Source organism: Phytophthora sojae (assembly GCF_000149755.1).
Source record: "Phytophthora sojae unplaced genomic scaffold PHYSOscaffold_4, whole genome shotgun sequence".
In the NCBI taxonomy this organism is placed as follows: Eukaryota; Oomycota; class Peronosporomycetes; order Peronosporales; family Peronosporaceae; genus Phytophthora; species Phytophthora sojae.
In genome coordinates this window covers 2,264,887-2,288,392 of record NW_009258118.1, presented here as the reverse complement: position 1 = coordinate 2,288,392, position 23,506 = coordinate 2,264,887, and the positions used below count along the sequence as shown (strand labels likewise).

The 23,506-nt window shown below is 56.6% G+C and overlaps 14 protein-coding genes across 14 annotated transcripts; 7 read left to right on the top strand and 7 right to left on the bottom strand.

Moving 5' to 3' along the window:
* Positions 1 to 36: 36 nt before the first annotated feature.
* On the top strand, positions 37 to 2,923 carry PHYSODRAFT_498145 (hypothetical protein; the record flags this gene model as incomplete). The annotated part of the gene is made up of 5 exons (XM_009527967.1): positions 37 to 62; positions 158 to 607; positions 1,046 to 2,537; positions 2,634 to 2,732; positions 2,801 to 2,923. 5 exons carry the CDS (start codon positions 37 to 39, stop codon positions 2,921 to 2,923), a joined length of 2,190 nt encoding a protein of 729 aa, XP_009526262.1.
* A 150-nt stretch (positions 2,924 to 3,073) lies between these two features.
* Positions 3,074 to 4,359, bottom strand: PHYSODRAFT_300357 (hypothetical protein; the record flags this gene model as incomplete). The annotated part of the gene is made up of 2 exons (XM_009527966.1): positions 3,074 to 4,096; positions 4,174 to 4,359. The coding sequence occupies 2 exons, from the start codon at positions 4,357 to 4,359 to the stop codon at positions 3,074 to 3,076; spliced, it is 1,209 nt and encodes a 402-aa protein (XP_009526261.1).
* Positions 4,360 to 4,764: 405 nt separating this feature from the next.
* PHYSODRAFT_386052 (hypothetical protein) lies at positions 4,765 to 5,779 on the top strand (the record flags this gene model as incomplete). The annotated part of the gene is made up of 4 exons (XM_009527965.1): positions 4,765 to 4,906; positions 4,982 to 5,386; positions 5,464 to 5,586; positions 5,655 to 5,779. Coding segments are annotated over 4 exons (795 nt in total), but the record flags the coding sequence as incomplete, so codon positions are not given.
* A 164-nt stretch (positions 5,780 to 5,943) lies between these two features.
* On the bottom strand, positions 5,944 to 7,945 carry PHYSODRAFT_264157 (hypothetical protein; the record flags this gene model as incomplete). The annotated part of the gene is made up of 5 exons (XM_009527964.1): positions 5,944 to 6,990; positions 7,079 to 7,258; positions 7,335 to 7,623; positions 7,710 to 7,793; positions 7,866 to 7,945. The coding sequence occupies 5 exons, from the start codon at positions 7,943 to 7,945 to the stop codon at positions 5,944 to 5,946; spliced, it is 1,680 nt and encodes a 559-aa protein (XP_009526259.1).
* A 252-nt stretch (positions 7,946 to 8,197) lies between these two features.
* Positions 8,198 to 9,415, bottom strand: PHYSODRAFT_300354 (hypothetical protein; the record flags this gene model as incomplete). Its single annotated transcript, XM_009527963.1, has 5 exons — positions 8,198 to 8,219; positions 8,288 to 8,735; positions 8,843 to 8,963; positions 9,031 to 9,110; positions 9,211 to 9,415. 5 exons carry the CDS (start codon positions 9,413 to 9,415, stop codon positions 8,198 to 8,200), a joined length of 876 nt encoding a protein of 291 aa, XP_009526258.1.
* Positions 9,416 to 9,533: 118 nt separating this feature from the next.
* On the top strand, positions 9,534 to 11,510 carry PHYSODRAFT_501909 (hypothetical protein; the record flags this gene model as incomplete). Its single annotated transcript, XM_009527962.1, has 3 exons — positions 9,534 to 9,932; positions 10,242 to 10,904; positions 10,950 to 11,510. Coding segments are annotated over 3 exons (1,623 nt in total), but the record flags the coding sequence as incomplete, so codon positions are not given.
* Positions 11,511 to 12,575: 1,065 nt separating this feature from the next.
* Positions 12,576 to 14,424, bottom strand: PHYSODRAFT_354553 (hypothetical protein). Its single transcript, XM_009527961.1, has 2 exons — positions 13,771 to 14,424; positions 12,576 to 13,155 (listed from the first exon to the last, which is right to left on the bottom strand). Exons 1-2 carry the CDS (start codon positions 14,397 to 14,399, stop codon positions 12,831 to 12,833), a joined length of 954 nt encoding a protein of 317 aa, XP_009526256.1. The 5' UTR covers positions 14,400 to 14,424; the 3' UTR covers positions 12,576 to 12,830.
* Positions 14,425 to 15,406: 982 nt separating this feature from the next.
* Positions 15,407 to 16,089, top strand: PHYSODRAFT_501459 (hypothetical protein; the record flags this gene model as incomplete). Its single annotated transcript, XM_009527960.1, has 4 exons — positions 15,407 to 15,486; positions 15,581 to 15,646; positions 15,742 to 15,794; positions 15,893 to 16,089. The coding sequence occupies 4 exons, from the start codon at positions 15,407 to 15,409 to the stop codon at positions 16,087 to 16,089; spliced, it is 396 nt and encodes a 131-aa protein (XP_009526255.1).
* A 912-nt stretch (positions 16,090 to 17,001) lies between these two features.
* On the top strand, positions 17,002 to 17,850 carry PHYSODRAFT_500159 (hypothetical protein; the record flags this gene model as incomplete). Its single annotated transcript, XM_009527959.1, has 3 exons — positions 17,002 to 17,292; positions 17,344 to 17,647; positions 17,723 to 17,850. Coding segments are annotated over 3 exons (723 nt in total), but the record flags the coding sequence as incomplete, so codon positions are not given.
* Positions 17,851 to 17,936: 86 nt separating this feature from the next.
* On the bottom strand, positions 17,937 to 18,755 carry PHYSODRAFT_559905 (hypothetical protein; the record flags this gene model as incomplete). Its single annotated transcript, XM_009527958.1, has 2 exons — positions 18,258 to 18,755; positions 17,937 to 18,128 (listed from the first exon to the last, which is right to left on the bottom strand). Exons 1-2 carry the CDS (start codon positions 18,708 to 18,710, stop codon positions 17,937 to 17,939), a joined length of 645 nt encoding a protein of 214 aa, XP_009526253.1. The 5' UTR covers positions 18,711 to 18,755.
* A 301-nt stretch (positions 18,756 to 19,056) lies between these two features.
* Positions 19,057 to 19,509, bottom strand: PHYSODRAFT_409213 (hypothetical protein; the record flags this gene model as incomplete). Its single annotated transcript, XM_009527957.1, has 2 exons — positions 19,057 to 19,172; positions 19,296 to 19,509. Coding segments are annotated over 2 exons (330 nt in total), but the record flags the coding sequence as incomplete, so codon positions are not given.
* A 117-nt stretch (positions 19,510 to 19,626) lies between these two features.
* PHYSODRAFT_409468 (hypothetical protein) lies at positions 19,627 to 19,842 on the bottom strand (the record flags this gene model as incomplete). Its single annotated transcript, XM_009527956.1, has 1 exon — positions 19,627 to 19,842. A coding segment is annotated over one exon (216 nt), but the record flags the coding sequence as incomplete, so codon positions are not given.
* A 1,097-nt stretch (positions 19,843 to 20,939) lies between these two features.
* On the top strand, positions 20,940 to 21,548 carry PHYSODRAFT_559903 (hypothetical protein; the record flags this gene model as incomplete). Its single annotated transcript, XM_009527955.1, has 1 exon — positions 20,940 to 21,548. A coding segment is annotated over one exon (609 nt), but the record flags the coding sequence as incomplete, so codon positions are not given.
* Positions 21,549 to 23,031: 1,483 nt separating this feature from the next.
* Positions 23,032 to 23,424, top strand: PHYSODRAFT_504004 (hypothetical protein; the record flags this gene model as incomplete). Its single annotated transcript, XM_009527954.1, has 1 exon — positions 23,032 to 23,424. A coding segment is annotated over one exon (393 nt), but the record flags the coding sequence as incomplete, so codon positions are not given.
* Positions 23,425 to 23,506: the final 82 nt, after the last annotated feature.

Genomic DNA, 23,506 nt, shown 5'->3' with positions numbered 1-23,506 from the left:
GTCAAGAACTCGTGGAGTCTGCACTTGATCGACCACATGGAGGACATTCTGGACTCGTCCAAGTATGAAGCGCATTTTTATTTTATTTAAGGTGGTTGGATATATTGGAAGTTATTAACGGTGATGTGGCTGTGTTGTGTTATGTGATGTAATGCAGGAAAATTGCTGCGGACGGAGACGCAGACGATGACACGTACAACTTCCAGAAGGCGAGCTGCACGTTGGACGCGAGTATCAAGATTTACTCGTACCGAGTGGACGACACGTGGAACTCGTCGTATAAGATCCTGGAGAACCTGTCGCGCACGGAGCAGAAGCACGGCGTCGACGACGCGGCCAGTGATGAGGAGCGAGGTGCGAACAAGGGGCGCAAGACGAGGAAGACCCACGCGCGCACGATCGAGAAGAACCTCAACAATATCAACCTCAAGAGCTACGACACGGAGTGCGAGGCCGACCCGCTGTTCCACAAGATGTCGCAGTCGTTTGACGAGGGTGGTGCCAAGGGTATGCTGCTGGCCAACTTGAGCGTGTACGACGGATGCAAGATCCTGTTGAACTCGTCGGATGTGAGTTTGGTGACGCGCAAGCCGATCCATGCAGATGCGTCGATAAAGGAACAATCTGAGCTCAAATCGGCAAAGAAGTCGGACGGTGCGAAGGCTAGCGAATCTGCGTCTTCAGAAGCCAGTGATGAGGCGAAGAAATCCGAGTCGGCCAAGGCTGAAACTGAAGGGGACGAAGAGGACAAAACTGCGACAGAAAAGGAAGGTGATTCCGGGGAAAATGTAGAAGATGGCAGCGAAAAGACTGCTGACGAGGAACAAGATGGTGATGCTGTTGAGGACAAACCTGAGGGATCTGAAGAAGATGTTACAATGGAGGAGGCCCAGGACAAGGATAAGGAGGGTTCAACCGAAGATTCTACCACCGACGGTAACGAGAAGGAGAAAGAGGGGTCGCCCGAGAATGAACATGAGAAAGAAAAGGAAGATTCGCCCAAGGATGCCACCACAGAAGAGGACCAGGGCAAGGAAGGCGAGAGTTCTGACGCCGCTGAGGAAAATGCTGACAAACCTCCTGCAGCCAAGGAGCGTATCAGTCTGTCCCTGTTTGGCAGTCTGTCATGCATTGAACAGGATGTACAAAGCCTGAGCGTATGCCCTCCGCTGTATCGAATGTACGACCAATTGGATGAATTCTACGGAGACGAGTCCCGCCACAAGCTTGGTATCAAGAACGATTTCTTGCTCACTACGCCAGTTAAGGGTCGACGACAGACGCTGGACAAGCAGGATGCAATCACAATGAATTTGGCCGGTATCATGGAGTGCGCCAGTGAAGATGAATCGGACGGGGAGAACGCAGCAGAGGACAACGCACTGGACTTCGGTGATGACAACGCCGACTACGATGCCGATGAAGATGGTGGCGACACCGTTGCTGAAGCAGACGAAACTGCAGAGGTTGAGGTCGATCCTGCCGATGACGTAGACATGGAGAAAGAGAAAGAGATTATTGATCTGGCTGGAAGTGACGACGAAGAGGGCGTGCAAGAAGATCTTGCTCAAGAGGGAGCTGAATCCGGAAGTAAAGGTCTCGACAAAGAGTCTTCTCTGACATCAAGTGCCGCGGACTTCTTCCGTGCGAAGGTAAACGAGAACTTACCGGAGAATTACGAGAACAACCTGTTCTCGCAGATGATCGAGTCCGCTCTTGTTCGGTCCGCGACGCTGGAAGATGAGCAAGGTGGCGAGGACAAAGAAGGCAAGAATGACTACTCCTACTTCGACGTTAAAATGCTGCGCAACTGGGCAGGTCCTGGCCACTGGAAGTTCCCGGGTGTCCGCAAGATTCAAGCGAAGCAGAAAGAGGAAGCGGATAAGGATGGACTCGAGGTCGACGAAGATGGCGTTATAATCAAGGCCGAACCAAGCGAGCGTCCTCCTGAGCGCGCTCGGAAGGGAAGCACAGCTGGAGCGGAAAAGAAGGCCGCCATTCTCGTTGACTTTTTCGGCGATGAACCTGACTTGTCGAGACTAAAGGCTCCAAAGTCTGCCTCCACTCTGGAGGTCTCGAAGGGTAACCTGAAGAAGCAGTCAGAAAATGCTTCTGATCTGGTATTGCCTGTGGATACGCACATTGAGATTGGCTTGTTCTTCCGGCACTTTCTAAAGGAAAGACCTCGATTCTTTAGAAAGCGCGGCGGTGGTGTCTCGGATGGCGCCCAACGGGAAGGTGCTCCAGTGAATGACTTCGAGTTTGGGGACAATAGTGCTGATATCGCCGACGATAACGATCGAGACCAGCCCTTCACGTACAATGAAGACAGTGCCGGCTTTGAAGGAAGCTATGATGACGAAGATGATGGCACTAGCGTGGCAGACGACCCTGGCACTGAACCCTTGTACTCCGTCGAAGGCCTGGTGCAGGCTGATCGTGTGGTCGAGAAGATAGGTGTGCACTACGAGCGCTTCGCCAAGCGCGTTGACGTGAAGAAGCTGAAGGGCAGCATTTGGGACCACTTGGAGAAGAAGGTTGTCAAGAGCGAGGAGAAAACCGGCTCGACAGCTAACAGTGACGAAAAGAGTGGCGATGCTGAACAAACTGAGACGGATGTTACCGTAAATGAGAGTGGCAAACGCCCGCGCGAGCCTGAAAAGGATGGTGAAGATGAGGAGGAGGCGCTGAATACGACCTTCGAGAACGTGGTTGAGAACGTTGCGGGCAAGGTAGGTGTTTGATCTTTCTGCGCGGCGAGCACTTATTTTGATACTAACGTTGTGACATGGTTGCACAGGTTCCCTCTAATGTGACAGTGTCGTTCTACTTCATTTGTGTGCTGCATCTCGCCAACGAGAAGGGTCTGAAGCTGGTCGGCCAGGATGACCTGCGCAACTTCCAGATCTGTAAAGAGAACTGAGACCCCCTGGACACTTTCGACACCGGAATACCAAGCACCGAAGGCACAACAAAACAAAACCTATAGGCGTGGCGGCAAATTCGGTTTTGAATGTATATCATCGTTGTGTAATGTTTCAAATAGATAAAAGGGATCTCGCACCCTTGTTCCCTACAACTTCCAACCGCGCGACACCGCCTTTCCTCCAGGGTTGGAGCTCTTGGACCTTTTGGATCCCCTCGAGTCCAAGGATGGCTCACTCTCTGCATCGGATGTAGCCCCGTCATCACTTAGCAGCCCCACAGTCTCCGTGGCGAAGAGGTCTCTCGGGTGAATGAGGTCGTACTTCTTCTTGGCCTTGAGCGTGGCAGCACCAGGCTTGAACGCAGTTGGGAGCACCACCGGCATGACCTCATTGAAGTCGCGCATGGCGTCTTCGAAAGCGAGGTGGTCGGCCAAGATACTGGTCCGCAGTGCCGGGTTGCCGTGCACGTACGGCTTGTAGGGAAACGCGCGGTGGTGCGCTAGAGCCACGAAGAACATCTCAAAGCAGATGAGCAAGTTCTGGATGCCCGTCGTGACATTCTCGACGCTCCAGGACCCAAGCTCGTGGATGATCTGGAAGCGCGACAGGAAGGCCAGCACCACACTCTGCCAGAAAGACAGGAATAGCACCGCCTTGATGCACAGGAACTTGGGCACGGGGTTGTACGGCGCCAACTGTCTGCTGAGTGCCAAGTAGAACAACACCAGATAGTAGAACGCGTACGTGATGGATGCGTTGACCATCAGGCTCGTGTACAGGTAGCCCTTCTTGGCGCTGAAGTTGCCCTGGTCGTACAACCCGTTGACCCTGAGCACAATGGCCACGAAGGCCATCATGGGCTTGACCACCACGAACTGCATCGTAGCCATCTTGCAGTCTCGGAGGAAGCCCGGCCCCATCTGAATGGGCTGGAACCAGCGGTTGAAGGGCCACGGGTGCTCCAGGTCCGGCAGTCCCCTCATCGTGGTGAGCACCCTCTCGTTGCTGCCACCGCCCAGGTAGGCGATCATCAGCGCCAGGAATAGGTAGATCACGTAGCCCTCGTATGAGTCGCGCATCAGGTCCAGATACAGAGCGGCGTCCTTGAAACGCAGCGACAACCACGAGTCCGTCGCGTAGATCGGCACCATCCACAGAATCCCCACAATCTACAGTAAAAAAATGATTAAATATTTAAGTAAATTGCAGGAATATTGTAAGAAAAAGTAAGCAAACGCAGGCTCACCTTGCTCTGCACAATGGGCTTGGTGAAGTGGTTGAGGTGGCCGCGAATCAGCAGCGCGGACGACACGACCGACGCGGCGACGAACACTCCGGCCACGGCCCACACCAGACGCTGCACATCCGCTTCGGGCGCTGCGAGCGAGTCGGCGGGCGGTGCTAGACGCACTCCCAGCGGCCAGAACTCCATCAAGACTGAGACTGAGATCAAATGACACGGAAAAAGTGTCGACGGTCTGTCTTCAAGGAGGAGCTAAAAATAGATCAGACGCAGACTATGTACCACACACCAAGCTTACCATCATTCCCGGATTAAAAAGGTTCTGGAAGCTTATTTGTGCATTTGCGCCGACACTGATTGATGAGCTCGTCGTGGCTGCTCCGACGCTGCGCCGTGGCTCACGCACGCGGCCCCGCGGCTCCGTACAACTCGCTGGGGCTCTTTTCCTCCCACCTGAGCACTTGCAGCGCGCCGAACCGCCCTCGATTCGGCGCTATCTCGACGGCTTCGCCTCTTGCAACCGCCTCGTCCCCTTTGCTACGGTCTCGACCGCTGGTTCTGCCCGTTAGCGCCGCGTTCGCCAATGGCAGAGCGTCCCCAGTGGTGGCAATGCAAGTGAGGCGCTTCTACCTGCCCGGACGCAACCCGTGGCAGAGCGGCAACGACTGGAAGTCCACGTTGAAGACGGGCGGCCTGGTGCTGCTGGGCACGGGGGTGCTCGTCGCCTCCACGTCATGTACGCATGTGAATTTAGAGTTAATATCGTTGCTGCTGCAAGGCTAATACTGCGGAGTTGATGTTTTTGTTGCAGTGGCGTTCGGGCTGATCATTGCAGGAGCGGCTGGCTTCGGCGTGTACTCGCTGTACCAGAGGTTTTTGGGGCCATACCGGTCGCACTTCCGGTCGTCGAGTGACCCGTTCAGCAGCGTGAACTCCAATATCGACGCGCTCAACGACATGTTCACGCGCAGTCGACGACGCAGCAAGTCGGCGGCGCAGGACGACCTGGACTCGCTCGTGCAGGGCATGCCCCTCGTCGTGAGAGGATTTGTCAAGACTATCTTCTCGTTCGTGGGGAAGGCCATGCAGAGCTCTATGGAGCGGGCTGGGGAGCTGCGTCGACGCACCAATGAACACTTGCAGGCGAACAAGCGCGTGCGTGACACAATGGGAGACAACGTCAGCGTCGGTGGACCGGAGCAGTGGATCGAGTCGAGTACGTTTTGTGAGATTGAGGTGGGATTGCTGGCATGGTTGCTTATTGGCGATGTGTTGGTCTGCCTGATCATACAGCTGTGAATGGTGCTGGCCGGATTGAAGCCGTCTTCCCGGTCAACGGGGCTTACGGTTCCGCGCGGGTGACCATGAAGGCTTCGGTCGGCCAAGGAGGCAACCTCAACTTTACGGAGCTCAAGTGTACGTTGCAATTGATGGTAGTGCTGAATGGATTGGGTAGCTAAATTGCTCGTGTTTCACTGTTGTAGATCGCAATCGCCAAACTGGAGACGTGATCGATCTTTTGCGTGACGCGTCTGTGGGCGGCCGACGGAAGACCGTAATCGACGCTGAGTACGTCGATCTGGACGATGACAACAGCCGATCCCGGTGGTGAGCACCTCATTCGGCCATTCAACGAGAGCAGAACAATCGCAAACAACGCGTTGTGCTCTTGGCTTTTTGAAACATTGTTCTGATCATGCCCGGGTATTGTGCTGTATTTCAACGCATAACGTCTAGGGATTGAATACGTGTTCCCTGTCAACCTCCAGTAATTCAGCTCTGGATGGGGCGCTTCGCGATAGGGAACGACCCAAGGTGCTTGACGGTGCAAACCGACTGCAGCTGCTCGACCGCCTGCCGCACGTTCGCGTCGTCGAAGTGGCCGACGATCTCAACGAAGAAATCGTAGCCGCCCTGCTCTTGGCGGTAGATCGACTCGAGGCACGTGAGGTTGATACCGTGGTTCTTCCACACGTCCAGGGCACTGAGGAGGGAGCCCACTTCGTGCTTAATCTCCATGCTCAGGCACGACTTGTCCTTACCCGTAGCCGCGGGGAAACCCTTCGACACAACCACGAAGCGGATGAACGACTTACTTTCCGTGACAGCTCCTTCCGAAGCAAGAGCGTTGCTGGTGTCAACCTGCTCCAGGTTGTGGGCCTCCGCCGCGACCGACGTGGTCACTACCACCGTCGAGACCTCGCTGAAAGCGCGGCTCGCAGCCTCCGAAACATTGGGAACCGAGATGACCTGCGCGCTCGGCCAGCTCTGCTCCGCCTGCGCGAGTAACCGAGCGTCCGTGTCGGTCGGGCAGAAGACCTTCGTCACATCGGAGCCCTTGCCGAGCTGCTTGTCCTTGGCCGCGAAGATGAACGAACGGGTCAGCACAATCTCGGCAGACACTTTCAGCGAGCTGCGCATCAGCTGAGCCTGCGTCTCCTTGATCATACCCAGGCGCGAGTCCTCGATAGGGACGACACCATAGGCCGTACGGTTCGCGTTGACATCGTAGAAGACCTTGCTGATGGATTCGGCCTGCAGCAGCTGGTCCTTCTGAAGCGTCTCGCCTCCGAAGTGCGCCTGCGCCGCCATCCAGCAGAACGACCCTTCCACGCCCGCAACAGCGATAGACGGGTGTGCAACACGCTGCAGCAAGTACTGCACCTGGACCTCCTTGGTCAGCGGCATCACGAAGTCGCGGTACAGGTCCGAGATAAGCTGAGGGTTCACCTTCCAGTCCTTGTCGTCCGAAGCAGTGGTGGGAGCGTTCGGGTCTTGGCCGTACGTCGAGGCTTTCAGCTTCACGCGCTCAAGCACTTTCTGGTAAGTGGACAAGAACATGAAGCAGCTCCGTTAGCCAAGCTGCACGATATCCATCTCCTTCCAAACCAGCAAGGGAATGAACAACCTTCTCGACGGCAAGGTTGGTGAGCGCATCCATGATTCCATCAGCATCGTTCGCGAGAATGAGCTTCGTGTAGCGCTCCGTCTCCGCCTGGAACTTGGCTTCAGCGATGAACTTGCCGAAGTGGATACGCTTGCTCAGCGCCTGCAGCACCGCAATATCCGCCGTCGCCGTTGAGCCGTACTGTTGCAAGCAGAAGAAAAACATTAAGATAAGCAAACCGCAAGTATCGCCCATACTTGTGACTAAATCTCCGTACCGCAGTGTCGTCACTCGCGAGCGTGGTCAAACCTGGCAGGATCTTCTCCTGGTACACGCTCATGATCTGGTTGTTGATGTTGATCCGGTTCGGGTTCAGGACGCGCGGGTAGTCGATGATCGGCAGGATGGGCTCCGGCAGCAGGTGCGGGAAGAAGGCGTTCTCGTCCGGCGACGTGTAGCGGCGCGTGAGCGCGTGCAGCTTCTCGGTCTCCAGTAGCATAAAGTCCAGCAGGCTGCCGTCGAACGTCGTGTACTTGCCCTTGAGGCCTCCGAACGCCGCGCTCTTGCTATTGAGACACAAAAGTTGGTTGGCCAAGTGTAAGCAACTCCGACCTCAATAGCGATTGCGACTACCAATAGACGGGGGACGCACCTCTCCTTCATGCTCACGTAGACCTCCGGGTTGCGCGGGAATTGGGTGCGCTCGATGAGCGCGAAGATGATGGTCTCCTCCTGGCTGGAAGAGCAAATAGGTCGCAGGGTGAGGACTACGCTACGGGTCTAGACAGTAAGCATTGGTGGTGATTACCGGATGAGGACATTGCGGAAGTCGTCCAGCTTCACGGGCTTGAGGGGGTCCCCGAACACGACGTCGTGCGAGCTCTGCATGGTGCTGGGGTGGCTGGTCTCCTTCGGATTGCAAAATGTGGTTTAACGTTGACCGATTTTTGGGACAAATGAGGTTATGCCCCATGGGATACTATTTGATTTGAGGATTATGTACCCATTTAATGAAGCTTTGGGTGGGAAAAGATCAGTTGATTAGCATGAGAAAGGGGTCCTTTGCAGCCTCAAGTTGATCTGTGCGAGGTTTCTCCTGCCTGCTGCTGCTATGCTCGAGCTTCTACTGTTGTGCACGAACTAGTAGCGACGCTGCTTCATCCTGTTATCAGTTGGAAAATGTGTCAGACACGTAGGAGCAAGGTGAGTTAGTACACAGGGCGAGCGTACCTGAACTTCTTGGCGGGGAAACCCGTCGGGTCCTGACGCACAAGCTCAGTTGTCTCGTCCAGCGTCTCCGGGATGCGGAGGCCGCGCTCCACGCGCTTCACGAGCCAGATGTGGAGGGCAGACAACTGCTCGTAGTTGCGCAGCATGTTGTTGATCTCCTCCGGCGACTGCAGCACAACGTTTACAGCAGAGAAGAACATTAGATCCCCGCACACGGAACACCAGTACTCGACAGCAATAACGGTATGACGTACGTGGCCCGCCTTCTCGGAGATCTTCCTCTTGACCTTGCCGTTGATGAGGCGCGGGTTATCACGGTACTCGGGCTGCAGAGCAAGAACAAGGCAACCAACTCCAGTCAGCACCGACGACACCCAAAAATCAATCTGCTCTATCATCATCAACATGCCTCCATCGACTCCAGGATGGCCATGAACGCCTTCATCTGCTGGACGGCAGTCTGTCATTCAGCACAACCGCAGCAAAATAACTGCTGTCAGCACCATGCCATCTTCAACTTCTCCACTGTCTGTAGAAAGCTGCGGTAAACTCTACCATGGTCGACACGCCGGGGATCATGGATCGCCAGCCAGTGGCGCCGCTCGCATCGGCGTTTTTCTAGCACATCAACGGACACCACCGAAACAAAAGCACCACAGCACCACCACATGAGTCTCTGCACTTCCATCGTACCAACAAAACAGTACTCTTCAGCTCCTTCGCCGCCGGCAATTGTTTGGTACCTTCAGGTGGTCGTAGAAGCCGTTCAGGTCGAACTTTTCCTTCTGCGAGAGCTCGATCATCTGCTGCTTGTACGCCTCGCCTGCAGGCGTCAACAACAGCAGCAGCAGCACACTACTGTCAGAGCCCATTCTCTTTCTCTCCGGTAGAATATTCCTACTGAACGGCGCCTGCCAACCCACCCTGCTTGAGCTGGTTGCGCTCCTCCAGCTTGCCCGACACCGTCTTCTTGATGTTGGAGAACACGCTCATGGAGCGCAGCTGCGTCTGCGCCACCGCCGACTGGGGGTAGGAGGTGGCGCGCATCGCAGCCGCTGTCTGCGGGGTCTGGCGCCGCAGCTGCAGCGCCGCCGCGCGCATCAAACTCGCTCGCATCGCACTCGCCATCGTCGCCTCTGGTCCTCAAGCTTTGCTGTGGCAAGTTTTACAATGGTGTGGCCCACAGCGAATGTCGAGAGCTGTGGACCACACCATACAACCTAGCAGTACTGTTGTACAAGGGATGATGACCGAAGCGCAGCCGCCGGCGCGGAAGCGGCCCAAGCGCGTCGTGCCCTTCCTCAAGGCGCATGAGGTCCTGTACGGCGTGCGCGTGGTGGAGCGCGACCCGCAGAACAGCGCTGTAAAGTCTGTGCTCTGCATGTTCTGCGCCGCCTTCGGGCGCGAGGACGACCCGCTGGCCACCGCTCGGCAGCGTGCGCGCACGCAGAAGCCCAAGTACTGGGGCGGGCCGTGCTTCCGGACGGACAACTACAAGTCGCACCTGACGATGATGCACCCGGTGCGGTGGAAGGAGTACCAAGACCTGACGCCTGAGGCCAAGCAGAGCTACTTCGGCGTAGTGAGGGCGCTGCCCAAGAGGGAGCAGCCACGCAGGTCCTTGGACAACGCAGTCTCGACTCAAGTAATCACGACGGAGGCAGCCTCGGTGTCTCACTTCGCTGCACCTTTTCAGACGCTAGTAGCTGAAGAAGATGAAGCTGGTAATGCTGTCGATGAGGCGGCGATGTCGGCTCCTGCTTCGCCAGCTTCAACTTCAGCTTTGGAGTCTGATGAACAGGTTGTTGCTGTTGCAGCGGCGGCAGTGGTGCAGTCTCCAATTAGATCTCCAATTGTTATGGTTCAACCTCCAGTGATTGGTGTAGGAAGGGGCTTTGTGGACACTTCGGAAGCTTCCGTGCCTTCAGAGGCAGTGGTGGATGGAGGACGGGAGAAAGCGTTGGTGTTCCTGTTGGATCGAGATGTGGTGGACGTGGCATTGGGGGAAGTGTTGTTTCGAGTTGAGGATGTGGATGATGGGGGCTCGCCGCTGTTTGAGACCACGTTGGATCGGGTGGATATGCAAGACCAACAGAGGTCCGATGGTACGGCAGAGTATCGTGCTGTGGTGCGGTCGGTGGAGCTTTTCCAGAAAGTGGTGACGTTGTTATCGGCGGGGCTCAGTTTTGACCAGGCAGCGGCTGTGTGTCAACCACAATTGAGTCAACAGATAAGCAGGATATCTGATGATGGCAATCGAGTAGCGCGTATGGCTCGAGTCGTTGTGGGCACCAATTTGCAGGCTCTTTCCCGAGTCATGCAACGCAGTTGGGCGTTCTCCCTGAGTCTGCACACCATAGACCGACGAAGACCTGGAGAAACTGAGCCTCATTTATTTATTGATGTGCGGTTACGCGCGTATTGCTCGGGTAAGATCAAGGTATTTCATTTACTCACGCTGCCTGTCACAACACAAGGAGATCCGAGTACCACCGGTGAGATTCTATTCGACACAACCAACAAGTTTATCCTGGCCTTACACAAGCGTTGGCTGTGGAAGGTTATCGGCTGCTCCACTGAACTGGCTGGGGCTACTGGGTCTGCAGCTGATTTGGCGGTAAGCTCCGTCCTGGACAATTTTTCCCGACGAATCGAGAAGCAGGCAGTTGCTGGATTTGTTCGTGTTTCAAGTGGACGGCCTTCATTAGACGTGCTGCTGCAGCGTTTCTTTGATTCAGTACTCTTCGCCGATGGTGCGGAATGGCATGGGCATTTTACGAACCTGCTAGCGTATCTGCAACGCCAAGTTAGTGCGGGAAATGCTGAGGAGTTGTCTGCAGCATCAGTGACATCGTGTCCCCGGATTGCAGATATGTCATGGTGGAAGCTGATAGAAGTTCTCCGCTGGCTTGATAACGCAAGGGTGCCTATCCAGCGGCTGCTATCACGCAGGAATGCAACAGTCACGCCACCTGCAGTGTGGTGGCTCAATCTTAAGATTATGCTCGAGGTTGGCTCAATCGCCGTTAAGACGCGTGCTGGACTTCAAGGGGGATACACTACGCTGATGTCACAGCAACCTCAGCGAATCTCCATGTTGCGGCTTGCGCTGTCGGAGGATGTGGGTGTGGAAGGACCGCTTCCCGAGTTCCAACGTGCTGCTCTACGCGATCACAGCGGCGTTGGAGACAAGATCGCCTCCGACGATGGCATGTTCGCCGTGAAGCCTCACTCGATTGTCGCTTTTGTCCGGGGTACGGGCAGTTGGGCTGCTGAGATGTTTGACACGCTCACATCTGAAGAGCGCCAAAAACTCGTGGTCGGTGTTGCTGATAGAATGCTCGAGCTCGTTCATAGTCTGTACGGCCTCGCAGAGAAGCTTGAGACGCATGGAGTTGGCAGCACCGCCAGTCTGAGCGCTTTCCCGCCGGTATTACCGCACCAAGCGGCGCTGTTGCATCCTGCCGACTTCCAGGAGGTTGTTCGCGTGCATCGCGCGCGTCTGGCCGAGTCTTTCTCGGATGCTCAGCTTGCTATTATTGAGACTCAGCACCGCGAGCTGCGAAGTGCTGCTGCTAGCGAGCCCGCTGTACGCCAGCTTCTTGACTTGAACGCTGAAGATACCAGCGTAAGTTTTGGCGAGGCTTGGAGCGTGCTGCGCAGTCGATGGGGAGTCTTGGCTGACTTTTGCGGTGACCTTGCGACTGTGTTCCCATGTTTCGGTGAAGAGGCAGTGGCGTGTTCGTCACGTTCGTCCACCCCTGCCGAATCAAGCCGCAAACTGACGGACTTTTACCTCGAGGCAAGTCTACAGTGCCAGCAGTTCGCAACGTTGCAGGCATTGGACAATACGGCGGGCGTCAGTGGACACAGATAACAGCATAGACGTACATCGCGTTGACGTGTAGCCATGTAAGCTGGACACGTACTGTACTTGAAGTGCTCACTTCAACGTTGCTGATGTTCCGCCCTCGCACTATGTCGTCTCTGATGGTGTGTTTCCATGAGGCGAAGCAGGGCAGGGCAGGCGCAAGAGACACCAGGCATGCATGCGTCAAAAGGGAAAAGATTAAGAATGCAAAACTAAACTATCTACGCCGTCGCGAAAAATAAAAAATATCTGCAAGTCACAGACTGCATGTGTTCGCAATGGGCGGAGCTGCGCGGGACGCCGTGCTCAAAGAAGCAAGAGGTAGGCAGGCAGGCAACGCAAAGCAACGTCTTCTGGCCGCGGGTCACAGAGCGTCTGGTTCATCTCTTCCAATGTTTTTCGTTAAGTTACGACCCCCACCAATTGTGCCTTCCCCGTGATCTTGAGCATATTCTCAGTGTATTCCTTCCACCAACCATCCAAGCAACGACGACCAAAGCAACCGCTCAACATCGACGACACAAAAAGCAGGAGCCGCAACTCACCGAACCTCTCCTTCTCTACTTCCCTGCGTACGCAAAGGAAGCCCGCTGCCGCCTTGCCGAACCGAGTATGACCAAACACGCGATCCTGCAAGACGCCCGCGCAAGCCGATGGCCAATGGCCAACGACTTAGCCCTGGTGGGCCTCCAGCACGGCAAGAGCCTCCGAGATCTTGGCCTCCAGGGCCTCCGGGCTCTCGAGCAGGTGCAGCAGCTCGCCGTTGTCCATCTCCAGCAGCATACCCGTGATCTTGCCGGCCAGCTCAGGCTGCTGGCGGTGGATGAGCGGGTACAGACGCTCGCCGATCATGTTCTTCTGGATCTCCGGCGAGGCGGCGGCCAGGGCAGCCGACGTCAGCGGCTCGGGGCCAGCGTTCTGCACGGGGGCGGCAGGCGGCATCACACCCTGGGGCGGGACATCGCGAGCCGGGTGGTTGCGAGCGTTAGCCGTGTACTTGAAGTTGCGGCGGTTGGCAGGGGCGCCCTGGGGGCCCTGAGGGCCGGGGCCCTGACGGCCGCGACGGGGCTGGCCGCGCTGCTGCTGCATGGGCATGCCGTAGCCGGGCATCGGGTAGCCACCCGGGGCCGGAGCGCCAGGCACACGGGCGCCGTACGGGATCGGACCACGCTGGACGCCACGCGGCATCATCTGCTGCGGGTACATGAAGCCCTGGCGGGCCTGGGGCGGCAGCTGGCCGGGCTGGCCGTAGAACATCGGGGCAGCGCCGTACATGGGCGGCTGGCCCATGGGCATGCCACGGCCCACAACCATGCCAGCGCGCTGCTGGGCGTGCTGGGCCTCAAGCTGGGCGCGACGCACCTCCTTGCGCTGAGCAAGGGCAACGTACACCGGCTTGCCGGAGATCAGCTTGCCGTTCATCTCCGCGACGGCCTTGTTGGCCTCCTCGGGGGTCGAGAAGCACACGAAGCCGAAGCCACGCGAGTTTCCGTTGGGGTCACGCATAACACGCGACGACGTAATAGTGCCGCACTCGGCGAAAGCCTCACGCAGCTCGTCGTCGGTCAGCTGGTCGTCCAGGTTCTTCACGTACAGGTTGACGCCCTGGTACTTGTTGATGCGCTCCATCTTGAGCTGCTCGAACTTGTTGCGCAGCTCACGCTCGCGCTCCGAGCGCTTCTGGGCCTTGCCGACGTACAGCTCGGTCTCCACGCCCTCGCCGGCGGGGTACGACTTGCCGTTCAGGGCGTCCACGGCCTTGTGGGCGGCCTCCGAGTCCTCGTAGTTGACGAAGCCGAAGCCACGGTTCTGCTCCGGGTTGGCGTTGTCCTTCATGACCACAGCGCTCAGCACCTTTCCGAAGGGCTCGAACTCCTTCAGCAGGTCGGCGTCCGTCCACTGGGTCGGGATGTTCTTGACGTAGCAGTTGGTCCAGTCGTCGGCGTCCGGGCGGTCCTGGCGCTTCTGGAAGTGGCCCACGAAGACCTCCGTGCCGGCAATGAGCATGCCGTTGATCTTGGCAATGGCCTCCGTGGCGGCCTCGGCCGTCTCGTAGTGCACGTAGCCGTAGCCCTTGCTGGCGCCCGTGGTGTGGTCGATGGCAACCTTGCAGCTCAGAATGTTGCCGAACAGCGAGAACGTGTCGTACAGCGCCTTGTTGTCAATGGACGTGTCTAGGTTCTTGACGAAGATGTTGCCCACGCCCGACTTGCGGAGCGACGGGTCGCGCTGCGACCACATGATGCGGCACGGGACGCCCTTGATGCTCGTGAAGTTCATCGTGTCCAGGGCGCGCTCGGCGTCGGCCACGTTGTGGAAGTTCACGTAGGCGTAGCCCAGCGAGCGGCGGGTCACAGCGTCGCGGCACACACGGATGCTGGCCACGGGGCCCACGGCGTTGAAGATCTCGAACAGCAGGGCCTCCGTCACGTCCGGGTGGATGTCCCCCACGTACAGCGACGCCGTGTGGAACGGCTGCGCCGCACCCGTGGCCGACGAGGCCGCCGAAGCAGTGGCCGTCGACGTGGCCGCGGCCGGAGCGGCGCTGGCCGGGGCAGTGGCCGGGCTGTTGGTCGGGGAAGTAGCGGAGTTGGCCATTGCTGCAAGTTCCAAGCAAACACGGGCACAGTACACGGTCAGTGGATTGCGCATTGGGCGGCCGCTGCCTAAGACGCAGCGCTATCCGGCCAGCCAGCCAGGTTGCATTGCTCGGCCGCGCGCCGGGGCGCCGGGCGGGGCACGAGCATGCATGCAACCAGCCACATACCTGTCGTTGGCGGAGGGGGAAACCTTTTTTTTTCTTTTTTTATTGAAAGAGAGAGAAAGAGACTGGCATCATTGGCGGAGCGTGGCGCCGGCGCAGCGGGCCTCTCAAGCGCTGGGAAATAAGACGCTGGCTCTGTGGCGAGCTTTCTCGCGCCGTGACTGGCCCGTTTCCAGAAAGTTCCCGTTGATGACGCGCGTCAGCCAATGGGAGCGCGGCAAATCGCGTTTTACGTCTGGCGACCGCAGTTGAAGGGCCTTGGCTCTTCTCTTGTGGACCACACGGGCCTCCGCCACCAGTCATCCGATTCGCCCGCCGTGACGGCTGTGTATTGGCTGAAAAGGGCTTTTAACGGCCCGGCTCGGCGAATGTGCAGTCGGTGGCTCGGATTGGGGCAGCAGTCACTGAATGTGGCCATTTCCCGCGAAAGGTCGCGTCAATGCGGCACTTCGGCGGGAGTTGCAGTGAGCTGCTCTGGGTCGGAATGGCGGCGTCCATCATCACGCGCGCCGCGGAGTTCTGCTCGTCGCCAAAGTTCGAGCGCGTGTTCGACAACTTTGCCAGGTACGTCCGTCTGGCGGCCTCGCGCGGCTGGTTCCGCAGGTTGAAGTGGTCCATGTGGCGGCGGAATGTGACGCGGCGCCTACTGTATCCACAGGGACCACGCGGATGTGTTCAATGACGCAACGGAGGCGAAGAGCGGTGACGTCGAGCACAAGCACGAGTACGTCCCATACGCTTGCGGTTGTAGTTGGTGATTGATGAAGGGGTCGGCTTGCCTTGATGCTGACGCAAAGGGGGCTCGATCCGTTCGCGTAGATACAAGGAGCTGCATGACCAGTACCTCAAGTTGTTCGAGGAGGAGCTGTCGGGTAAGAAGCTTCGAGCTGTGGTGCGGTGGAATGTTTGCGCGGTGACTTGAATCAAGCTCTGACTTGTTTGTTGTCTCGGGCACCGTGTGCTGTTGCAGACTTCGTCGAGTCGGAGGGCGCGACGATTGATGAGTTTTTCAAGGAGTGCCGGGAGATTCACGACGGTCAATACACGGCGCTCTTCGAGGAGCACACGTACGCCTGGTTCGTGGACCACTTGCTGGCCTGCATGGACTATAAACACTTCTACGGGCTGATGGTCAACGAGGCGCGTCGTCTCCACCACCGTAAGTGAGATACCTGCCCGGCACTAGGCGAGCACAAGCCTAGCAGAACATTATCAAGAACACAAACAATAGCTGAGAAGATCGCAGAGCACTATGCAATATGAGCAAAGCGAGAAAAACTTTACCTGCGCAGTCGCTCGTCATGAACACCATGCTGTGTGTTGGAAGTGTTTGATTGGCCATTAGTCGAAGCGCTGCACGCCGGCGAAGCTCTGGTGGTGATGGAGAAGCGCTTGTACGTGTGGGGGTCAGGTGCGTGTCAGCATCCAACGCTGTTCAGCGGCAGCGGTAGTCTGACTGCAGTGGCCAAGGTGGAACTGGGCAGCTCGGAGTAGGAACCGAGGACGACTACGATCTTCCTCAGCGTTGGGATAATGCGAAGGTAAAGTGCACCCTAAGATTTTTCTATTGGCTTCGATGGCCAAAACTTACACTAATTTTGCGCTGGTCAACGTCACACAATCTGCTGTAGCAATTGGAGTTGGAGTCTATCACGTCCGGAGGCTGTCATAGTGCAGGTTGGTAGGAGGTGAAGTGTCCTCGGGTCAAATGGTTCCAGCCTCTGACGCTGAGCTTTGCAGGCATCCGCGAGGATGGTCGCCTTTTCCTCTGGGGCGCGGACGATCGAAGCCAGCTAGGACGATCCACGTCAGAGCAAACACAAAACTTCCAGAACGCCCCCACTGAGCCGGTGACACTTTACAATGTGCGTGGTGCTCCTCGGGTCGTAGTACGGTCCAAGGTCTAAACCTTTCGTGTTGCCTTCGTGACAGAAAACCAAGCTGGTTGCATGCGGGTGGTGGCATACAGTGGCCATCGTATCCGATGACAGCACAGGAGATCGGGTCTTTTCGTGGGGCTCGAATGATTATCTGCAGTTGGGTCACGAGCAGAGCTCTGGTGGTGATGAGGTCGAGAAAGCTGCTTTGATTGTGCAATTGCCTCCGCGGTTGCAAGTTGCAAGTATCGCTTGTGGCTGGAAGCATTCGCTTCTAGCTACTGCCGATGGTCAGGCATTCTCGTGGGGAAGTGGTCGGCATGGTCAACTCGGACTGGGGAATGATATCCTAAAGACTGAAAGTCCCAAGTGTATTGACGGCGTGAACGGTATGGCTATTAGGGACGTCTTCTGCGGGTGGGAGCACTCGGTCTTTCGTTCTTCAAGTGGAGAGGTGCTTACCTGCGGGAACAATCGACACGGTCAATTAGGTGTGCAAACGGCAGCCTCTGGAGCCGACGGGGCCTCCAGTGAGAAGAGGAAGCAAGTGGTTGCTCTACCAATTCGCGTTGCAGACCCGCGCCACAAACATCTAGGGCTTCGCACTGTCCAGGTTGGCTGCGGGTGGCACTTTGTATTGTGCCTCACCGAGGACGGCAATCTGGTAGCCTGGGGCAAAGGCAGCCACGGGCAGTTGGGTCTTAGAGGGTTTGAAAACGCCAGCGAGCCCCAACTAGTCACGTTTGCTCACACTGCTCGACAGATTGCGTGTGGCAGCGAGCACTCGATGGTAGTGACGACTGACGGGGAGCTCTACACGTGCGGGTGGGGAGAGCACGGCAACCTTGGTGCGTTTCTCGATTCTTTTCAATACAAACACTGGGCCAGAATGCTGATACACTCGTGGGCTTCTTCTACTGCAGGTCATGGTGACAAGACCAACCGTCCCTCGTTGGAGAAGGTGGACTTCTTCGTAGACGCAAGCCAAGAGGTCCTGAAGGTAGCAGCGGGCGGTGCTGTCTCCATCGCTGTCACCCGCGATAGACACTAGTAAGAAGGCGAGGCGGCTTTATCGTTCGCTAGACACACAGCTCTATTCCGTGTCTGGCATTCCAAAAAGCAGCATCGTCTACCTAGTTACAAGCTTTTGATGTGGCGCTTGACCTGGTCCTTCTGCACGTCGATCATGCGCACATGGTGCTCCAGCTCCTCCTTCATGACTCCTTCACCGCTACGAATCTGCTTCTGCAGACGCTCCTGCTGCAGCCTCAGCTGCGCCAACTGCTGCTCCAGTTCCGCCTTCGTCTTGGGGCGACGTGCGGCACTGGCCTGCGAGTTGATGCCAGGGGACATGAAAGGCATCGCGGGTGTCACGCCCGAGCTCAGCATCGACGTCGCCGGAGCAGCAGAGGCAGCCGCAGGCGCCTGCTTTTCCTCGGCAGACTGAACCGTCTTCACGGCCTCGTGCTGCTGCTGGTCTCCCGCCATCTCCTCGAACTCGTTCTCCTCTTCCTCGACGCCCAGCTTCTCGTCCGCCTTCTTCTTGAGCTTCTCCACCAGGAACGACTCGTCCTTGCCGGCCACGTACGTGAACACGCCGTTGGCCAGCACCAGACCGAAGATGATCCAGTACATACGCATGGCCATCGACACGGGCTGGTGCGAGCGGTCGCCCCAGTCCGAGCCGATGATGCGCGCGATGGTCGAGTCCAGCTCCGCCTCGTGCTTGTCGGCGCCGAACCCTTTGGTCACGCGCACGGTGCCGGGCGTCGCGGAGCGGGTGGACGCGCCGACAGTAGTGGCACCAGTCTGTGCTGCATTGTTGGTGCCTGCAGTTGACGCGGGCTTGGCGCTGGAGCTCCACGCGCGCCCACGCACGCGCCCGCCGAGGCGCTGCAGTCTCCGATACATTTGCAAGTTGCTGACCGCAGAACACCAAATACCGTATAATCGTAGTCCTAGGCGACAACCTCCGGACATGGATTATCACCATCTGGTCATTACAACTACTAATTATCAAATTGAAGCTGCCGTTTTATTATTCATCCTCAACATTATCGCTGTCGCTACTGTGACTGCCGCTACCGGTATCATCGTCCGAGCTGTCGTCCCCCTCACTGCCACCACTGTCGCTACCGATATCGTCGTCAGAGTCCATTTCTCCTTCAGCTAAGTTGTGCATTTGCAGTGACGCAATAACTGCGTCTGTATCAACCTCAACACAAGCGTCAATAGCCGGTGGGCGTGTATCCATCAGTAGCCCCGCGCGTGAGAATCCGCTGACGATTGTTTCACGTGATAACCCGTCCCAACTTGACATGATCCATTTGGTGATGTCCCGCCGCGACGGCCCGACCAAAGCGAAAGGCTTCTCTTTAAATTCGTCCCGGAGAATGGCGACTCTGCGATCGGCTTCCTGCTGGTCATACTGCTTGCGTGTGCTTAGAATATCTGCAGCGAGCTTGCTCCTTTTTTGTTGTCGGGACTTTTCTCCACTGTTGTACTTCCTAAGTTGTTCGCTCAGTGTTTCAATCCAAAGCGATCGTAGTAAACCTTTAAAAGGTTTATTCCACGAAATATCTGCCGGTTGACAGACATACGTATACTTTGGCGGCACCTTCAGTAGGACAACGTTGAGCGAGGCAGCATAATCTTTTACCTTCTTCGTCCAATGCGCGCTAAAATCGTCCCACAACAGCAAGAGCTTGTCGTCCGGGTTCTCACGGTTGGCAAAATGATACTCCAAAACATTTAGAGATAAATCCGCGTTCCACCACGCAGTTTTGTTTCCAAAGATCCGACAGGGAAACGTTTTCTGCAGGGTTTTCACTTCAGGCCAAATGGTTGTACCGAACCCATTTCTGATCTCACCGTTCTCAGCGCGTCTTGCTTCCGTCTTGGCGTCTGACGTCTTGAATATAATGAATGGGTCGCACTTTACACCATCCGAATCTGCTAAAAGCATAACAGTTGCACGATGTTTGTCTTTATTAGCGCATTTGATCCAAACCGTCTTCGTGCCCTTTGCTGAGATAGTTTTCTTCGGTACGTATTCAAAAAATACAGCTAGAAAGTATGTTAGACGTCTAGCATTAAATCATAATAAGAAATAAAACATTTTCGCACCTGTTCGGTCTGCGTTGAATATTTTGGTGCAGTTTTGTTCGACAGCAGTTTGAAGTACCAAGGCGCGAAATGCTTGGGAAGCCTCGGCCGCGACTTGAGAGTGGTTTGGCCTTGATGCGTTCTTGTGCCCAACGACAGTCTGTGTCGCCTCATGAACAGCTTCATCCAAGTTGAGGAGGCGGAGAACTTGTCGGGAGCAATATCAGATTCCTTAGCCACTTCCATTGCCTTTGTTTTCAGCATGAACCGGGACACAGGAATTCCTTCCTTCCTAAATGTGTTGATCCACCGGACGATCTCTTCTTCTGCCTCGAGGCTCAAGACGGTGCCGTCTCCGAGCTTCCGAGAGTTAAGATGGCGTGCTCGGCCAGATGCACACGCTGACTGTATTGAAGCGGAGGCCTTTTTCCATTTGCTGATCTGCTTTTCTTTTGCTCTGTGGTCTTTTCGTGTGAGCTGCCCGTAGAAGTGCAGAATGGTGGCCTTGATGGAGTTGCCCTTGTTGAGAAACTTGAGGACGTCTCGCTTGTCGCCGTAGGCCACGGCAACTCGTTTGTATTGCTTTCGGCGCTTACTGGAGCCTGTGATGCACGGTCGACCCATGCTTCCTTCCCGCGCTGAAGCTTAATGCGATACTGCTCTTTTAGAACCAATGGCGCGTAAAAATAACCGATCCCATATGAAAAGTACTGACCAATCGCAATGGCAGTAGTTGTCGCCAACGACTAAACGTCGCCAAGGACTAAGACTATACGGTAGGTTCACAATATAACTTTTAGAAGGAATCACTGTATGGAACTGTACCGATTAAACGGTACATATAGCACTGAGTAATTAGCACCCTTTAGATAATAATACTCGTACTTCAGTACATCAATTGTTTGAAATCACTGATTAGAGATAGTTTGATTTTACCTTGACTTTGTAAGCAACATGCATTAACGAGAGGTTATGACTATAGGGGGAATTCTCGCTCTCCCCCCTACTGAGACCTTCACACGTAAGTCAGTGGCGATGGCATCAAGCCCCGAGGAGGTCATCACAACGTCGGCAGCAACCGAGGAGGAAGCGGTCCCGGAGACGGTCGTGGTCGAGGTCGAGGCTGCAGCCCCAGCGCCAGCCCGGTCCCGGGCGTCCAAGCCGCGGGTGCCCGCCACGGCGCTGCCCGCGCTGTCGCAGTACAACCGCCTGGACGAGACGGACCTGGTGGAGGCCAAGAAGCTGGGCCTGCTGCGCGAGCACCTGCCCGTGAGTCTGGACTCGGGCGCGCCCGAGTTCGGCATCGCGTACGAGAAGAAGGGCGGCACCAAGGAGGCGGGATGCGGCGCCGACGTGTTCGGCAGCCAGAAGTCGCTGCAGGAGCGCTGCAAGCAGTTCGCCATGCAGCGCGGCTTCCAGCTCTTCGTGTCGGGCTCGAGCACGCGCGCCAACGGCGGCGGCAACGTCAAGTACCGCTGCAAGAAGCTGCACGGCCAGCAGTTCTTCGACCCGGAGACGCCCACCGCCAAGCTGCAGTGTCCGTTCTACATCAACGGCTACGGCAAGGACACCAACTGGAAGATCACGCGCGCGTGCTTCCTGCACAACCACTACAAGTTCATCGGCTGGCGCGCGGCACCCCCGCCGACCTCAGCCGCGTCCGCAGCTGCCGCTCAAGCGCTCATGCCACCGGCAGCTATGGCTGCAGCTGCAGCGGCTGCGGCGAAAGGCTCGACGCCGACTGGGGCGGGATCAGGCGCTCTGCTGCTGCCGGCGCCCCCCGCGGGGCCTGATGCGGCTGCTGCAGACGCCTCCGCAGTTGCAGGTACAACCGCTATGGAGATCACGCCGCTGCCGCCGCAGAAGGTCAAGTCGCAGCGGAACACGACCATGTCCATGAAGGCGCTGTGTCGGATGGTGATCGACGAGGTGAGCAAGTACCCGGCCGCGAACGTGGTGATGGCCAAGCTGGACGGCAAGACCATTCGACGCATCCTGCTCGGACAAGGACACACGATCAACCACATGATGGCGTCAAGGATCAAGCGGCAGCTTCAGGAAGCGAGGATCAGCAAGGTCAGAACGTCGTTCCAGAAGCTCGGAGGGTACCTCCAGATCGTCGCGGAGAAGAACCCGGGCTCACTCTCGCAGGTTGAGACGACAGAGAACGGGGCGTTTAAGCGGGCCTTGTTCATTTCAAGTGCTACGCTGAATGCCGTGAAATACTGCCGCAAAATCGTGTCCCTGGACCACGTCACACACAGTGAGGAGCTGCCGGAAACGCCCGTGGGGAAGCTGGAGGACGACGAGAATGACGACGTCATTTGTGGTGTTTATCTGAAGGCCTCTACCAAGGACTTTAACGACGAAGTGCTGACTTTCGCGCTCGCTCTTGTGGCTGAGGAGAACCAAGAGAACTGGGAGTGGTTCTTGCAAGCATTGCAGACCACGCAGGCGGCTGATTGGAACGAGTACACGGTGATTGCAGGGCGCACGCGCGGCCTGCAACCGGCGATTAAAACGGTCTGGCCTCAGGCGAGCCACCACTACTGCATGCGCCGTGTTGTCGAAAATGAACTGATGATGGTGAAGAAGATCCCGATGACACCCGAGAAGAAGCAGAGTATCTTCGACCTCGCGCGCAGTGACAGCGAGACTGAGTATGACACTCTTCGCAAGGCTCTGGTCCGCACGAACGAGGCAGCGGTGGCGTATTTGGACGAGTTGGATCGTGCACATTGGGTGAAATACGCCTTCCTCGAGGCATTCCGGCGACCGACGTTCAATGAGCTCACTTCCGACCTGTCGATGTCTCTTGGGAGTGACGAATTGTCTCCACAACACGCAAGCGCCAGCCACATTGGCTGGTTCGGCGAAGACCCCATTGGGAGCTCCCAACCACTCTACACCTTCAACCAGTACTTTATGAAAATCGCAGAGAACTTCCACCATCGGCGCCAATCAGTGAAGCTACGCCCGGCGCAGGAACTTGTTCCGATGCGAGATGCACAGCTGCAACAGATCCTGCAAGGCAGTCAACGCTGCGAGGTAGGGTGGTGCGAAATGATTCTTTGTTGAGTATGTCTGCTGACCTACCTTTTGTGTGTGTTTCGAATTGTAGTCGATCCCTTGTGCGAACGGGCTGTACATGGTGCGATACCTTGGCCCGACGCGCCTGAAAATTCCCGATAGCTGGCGCCACGTGAGCCTCGTTGACTGGGAGTGCACATGCCAGGACTGGCAAGATCAGCAGTTCCCGTGCCTGCACGCGATCCATGCATCTGAGCTAGAGCAGCGTCGTATCGATTCCCTTTACGACACCAAGCAAAACTCGATCGAGAATTACCTGGCGTGCTATTCTACTGCCTTCACGCCGTGGCCTGTGGATGCATCCTCAATCACGCTTGACACGTCACTGAAGACACCGCTCGACCTGTTCTACACAGAGGAGGTTACTGGGCGGCGAAAGCCCGGCCCGCGACCGAAGAAGAAGAACAAGGAAGCAGAGGTTCTTCCATGATCAGGCAGTCGGAACGTTGGCAAGGATACCAGTGATTGTGATCAAAGGGAAATGGTGTAGCATTTGGATGTCAACTCTAATT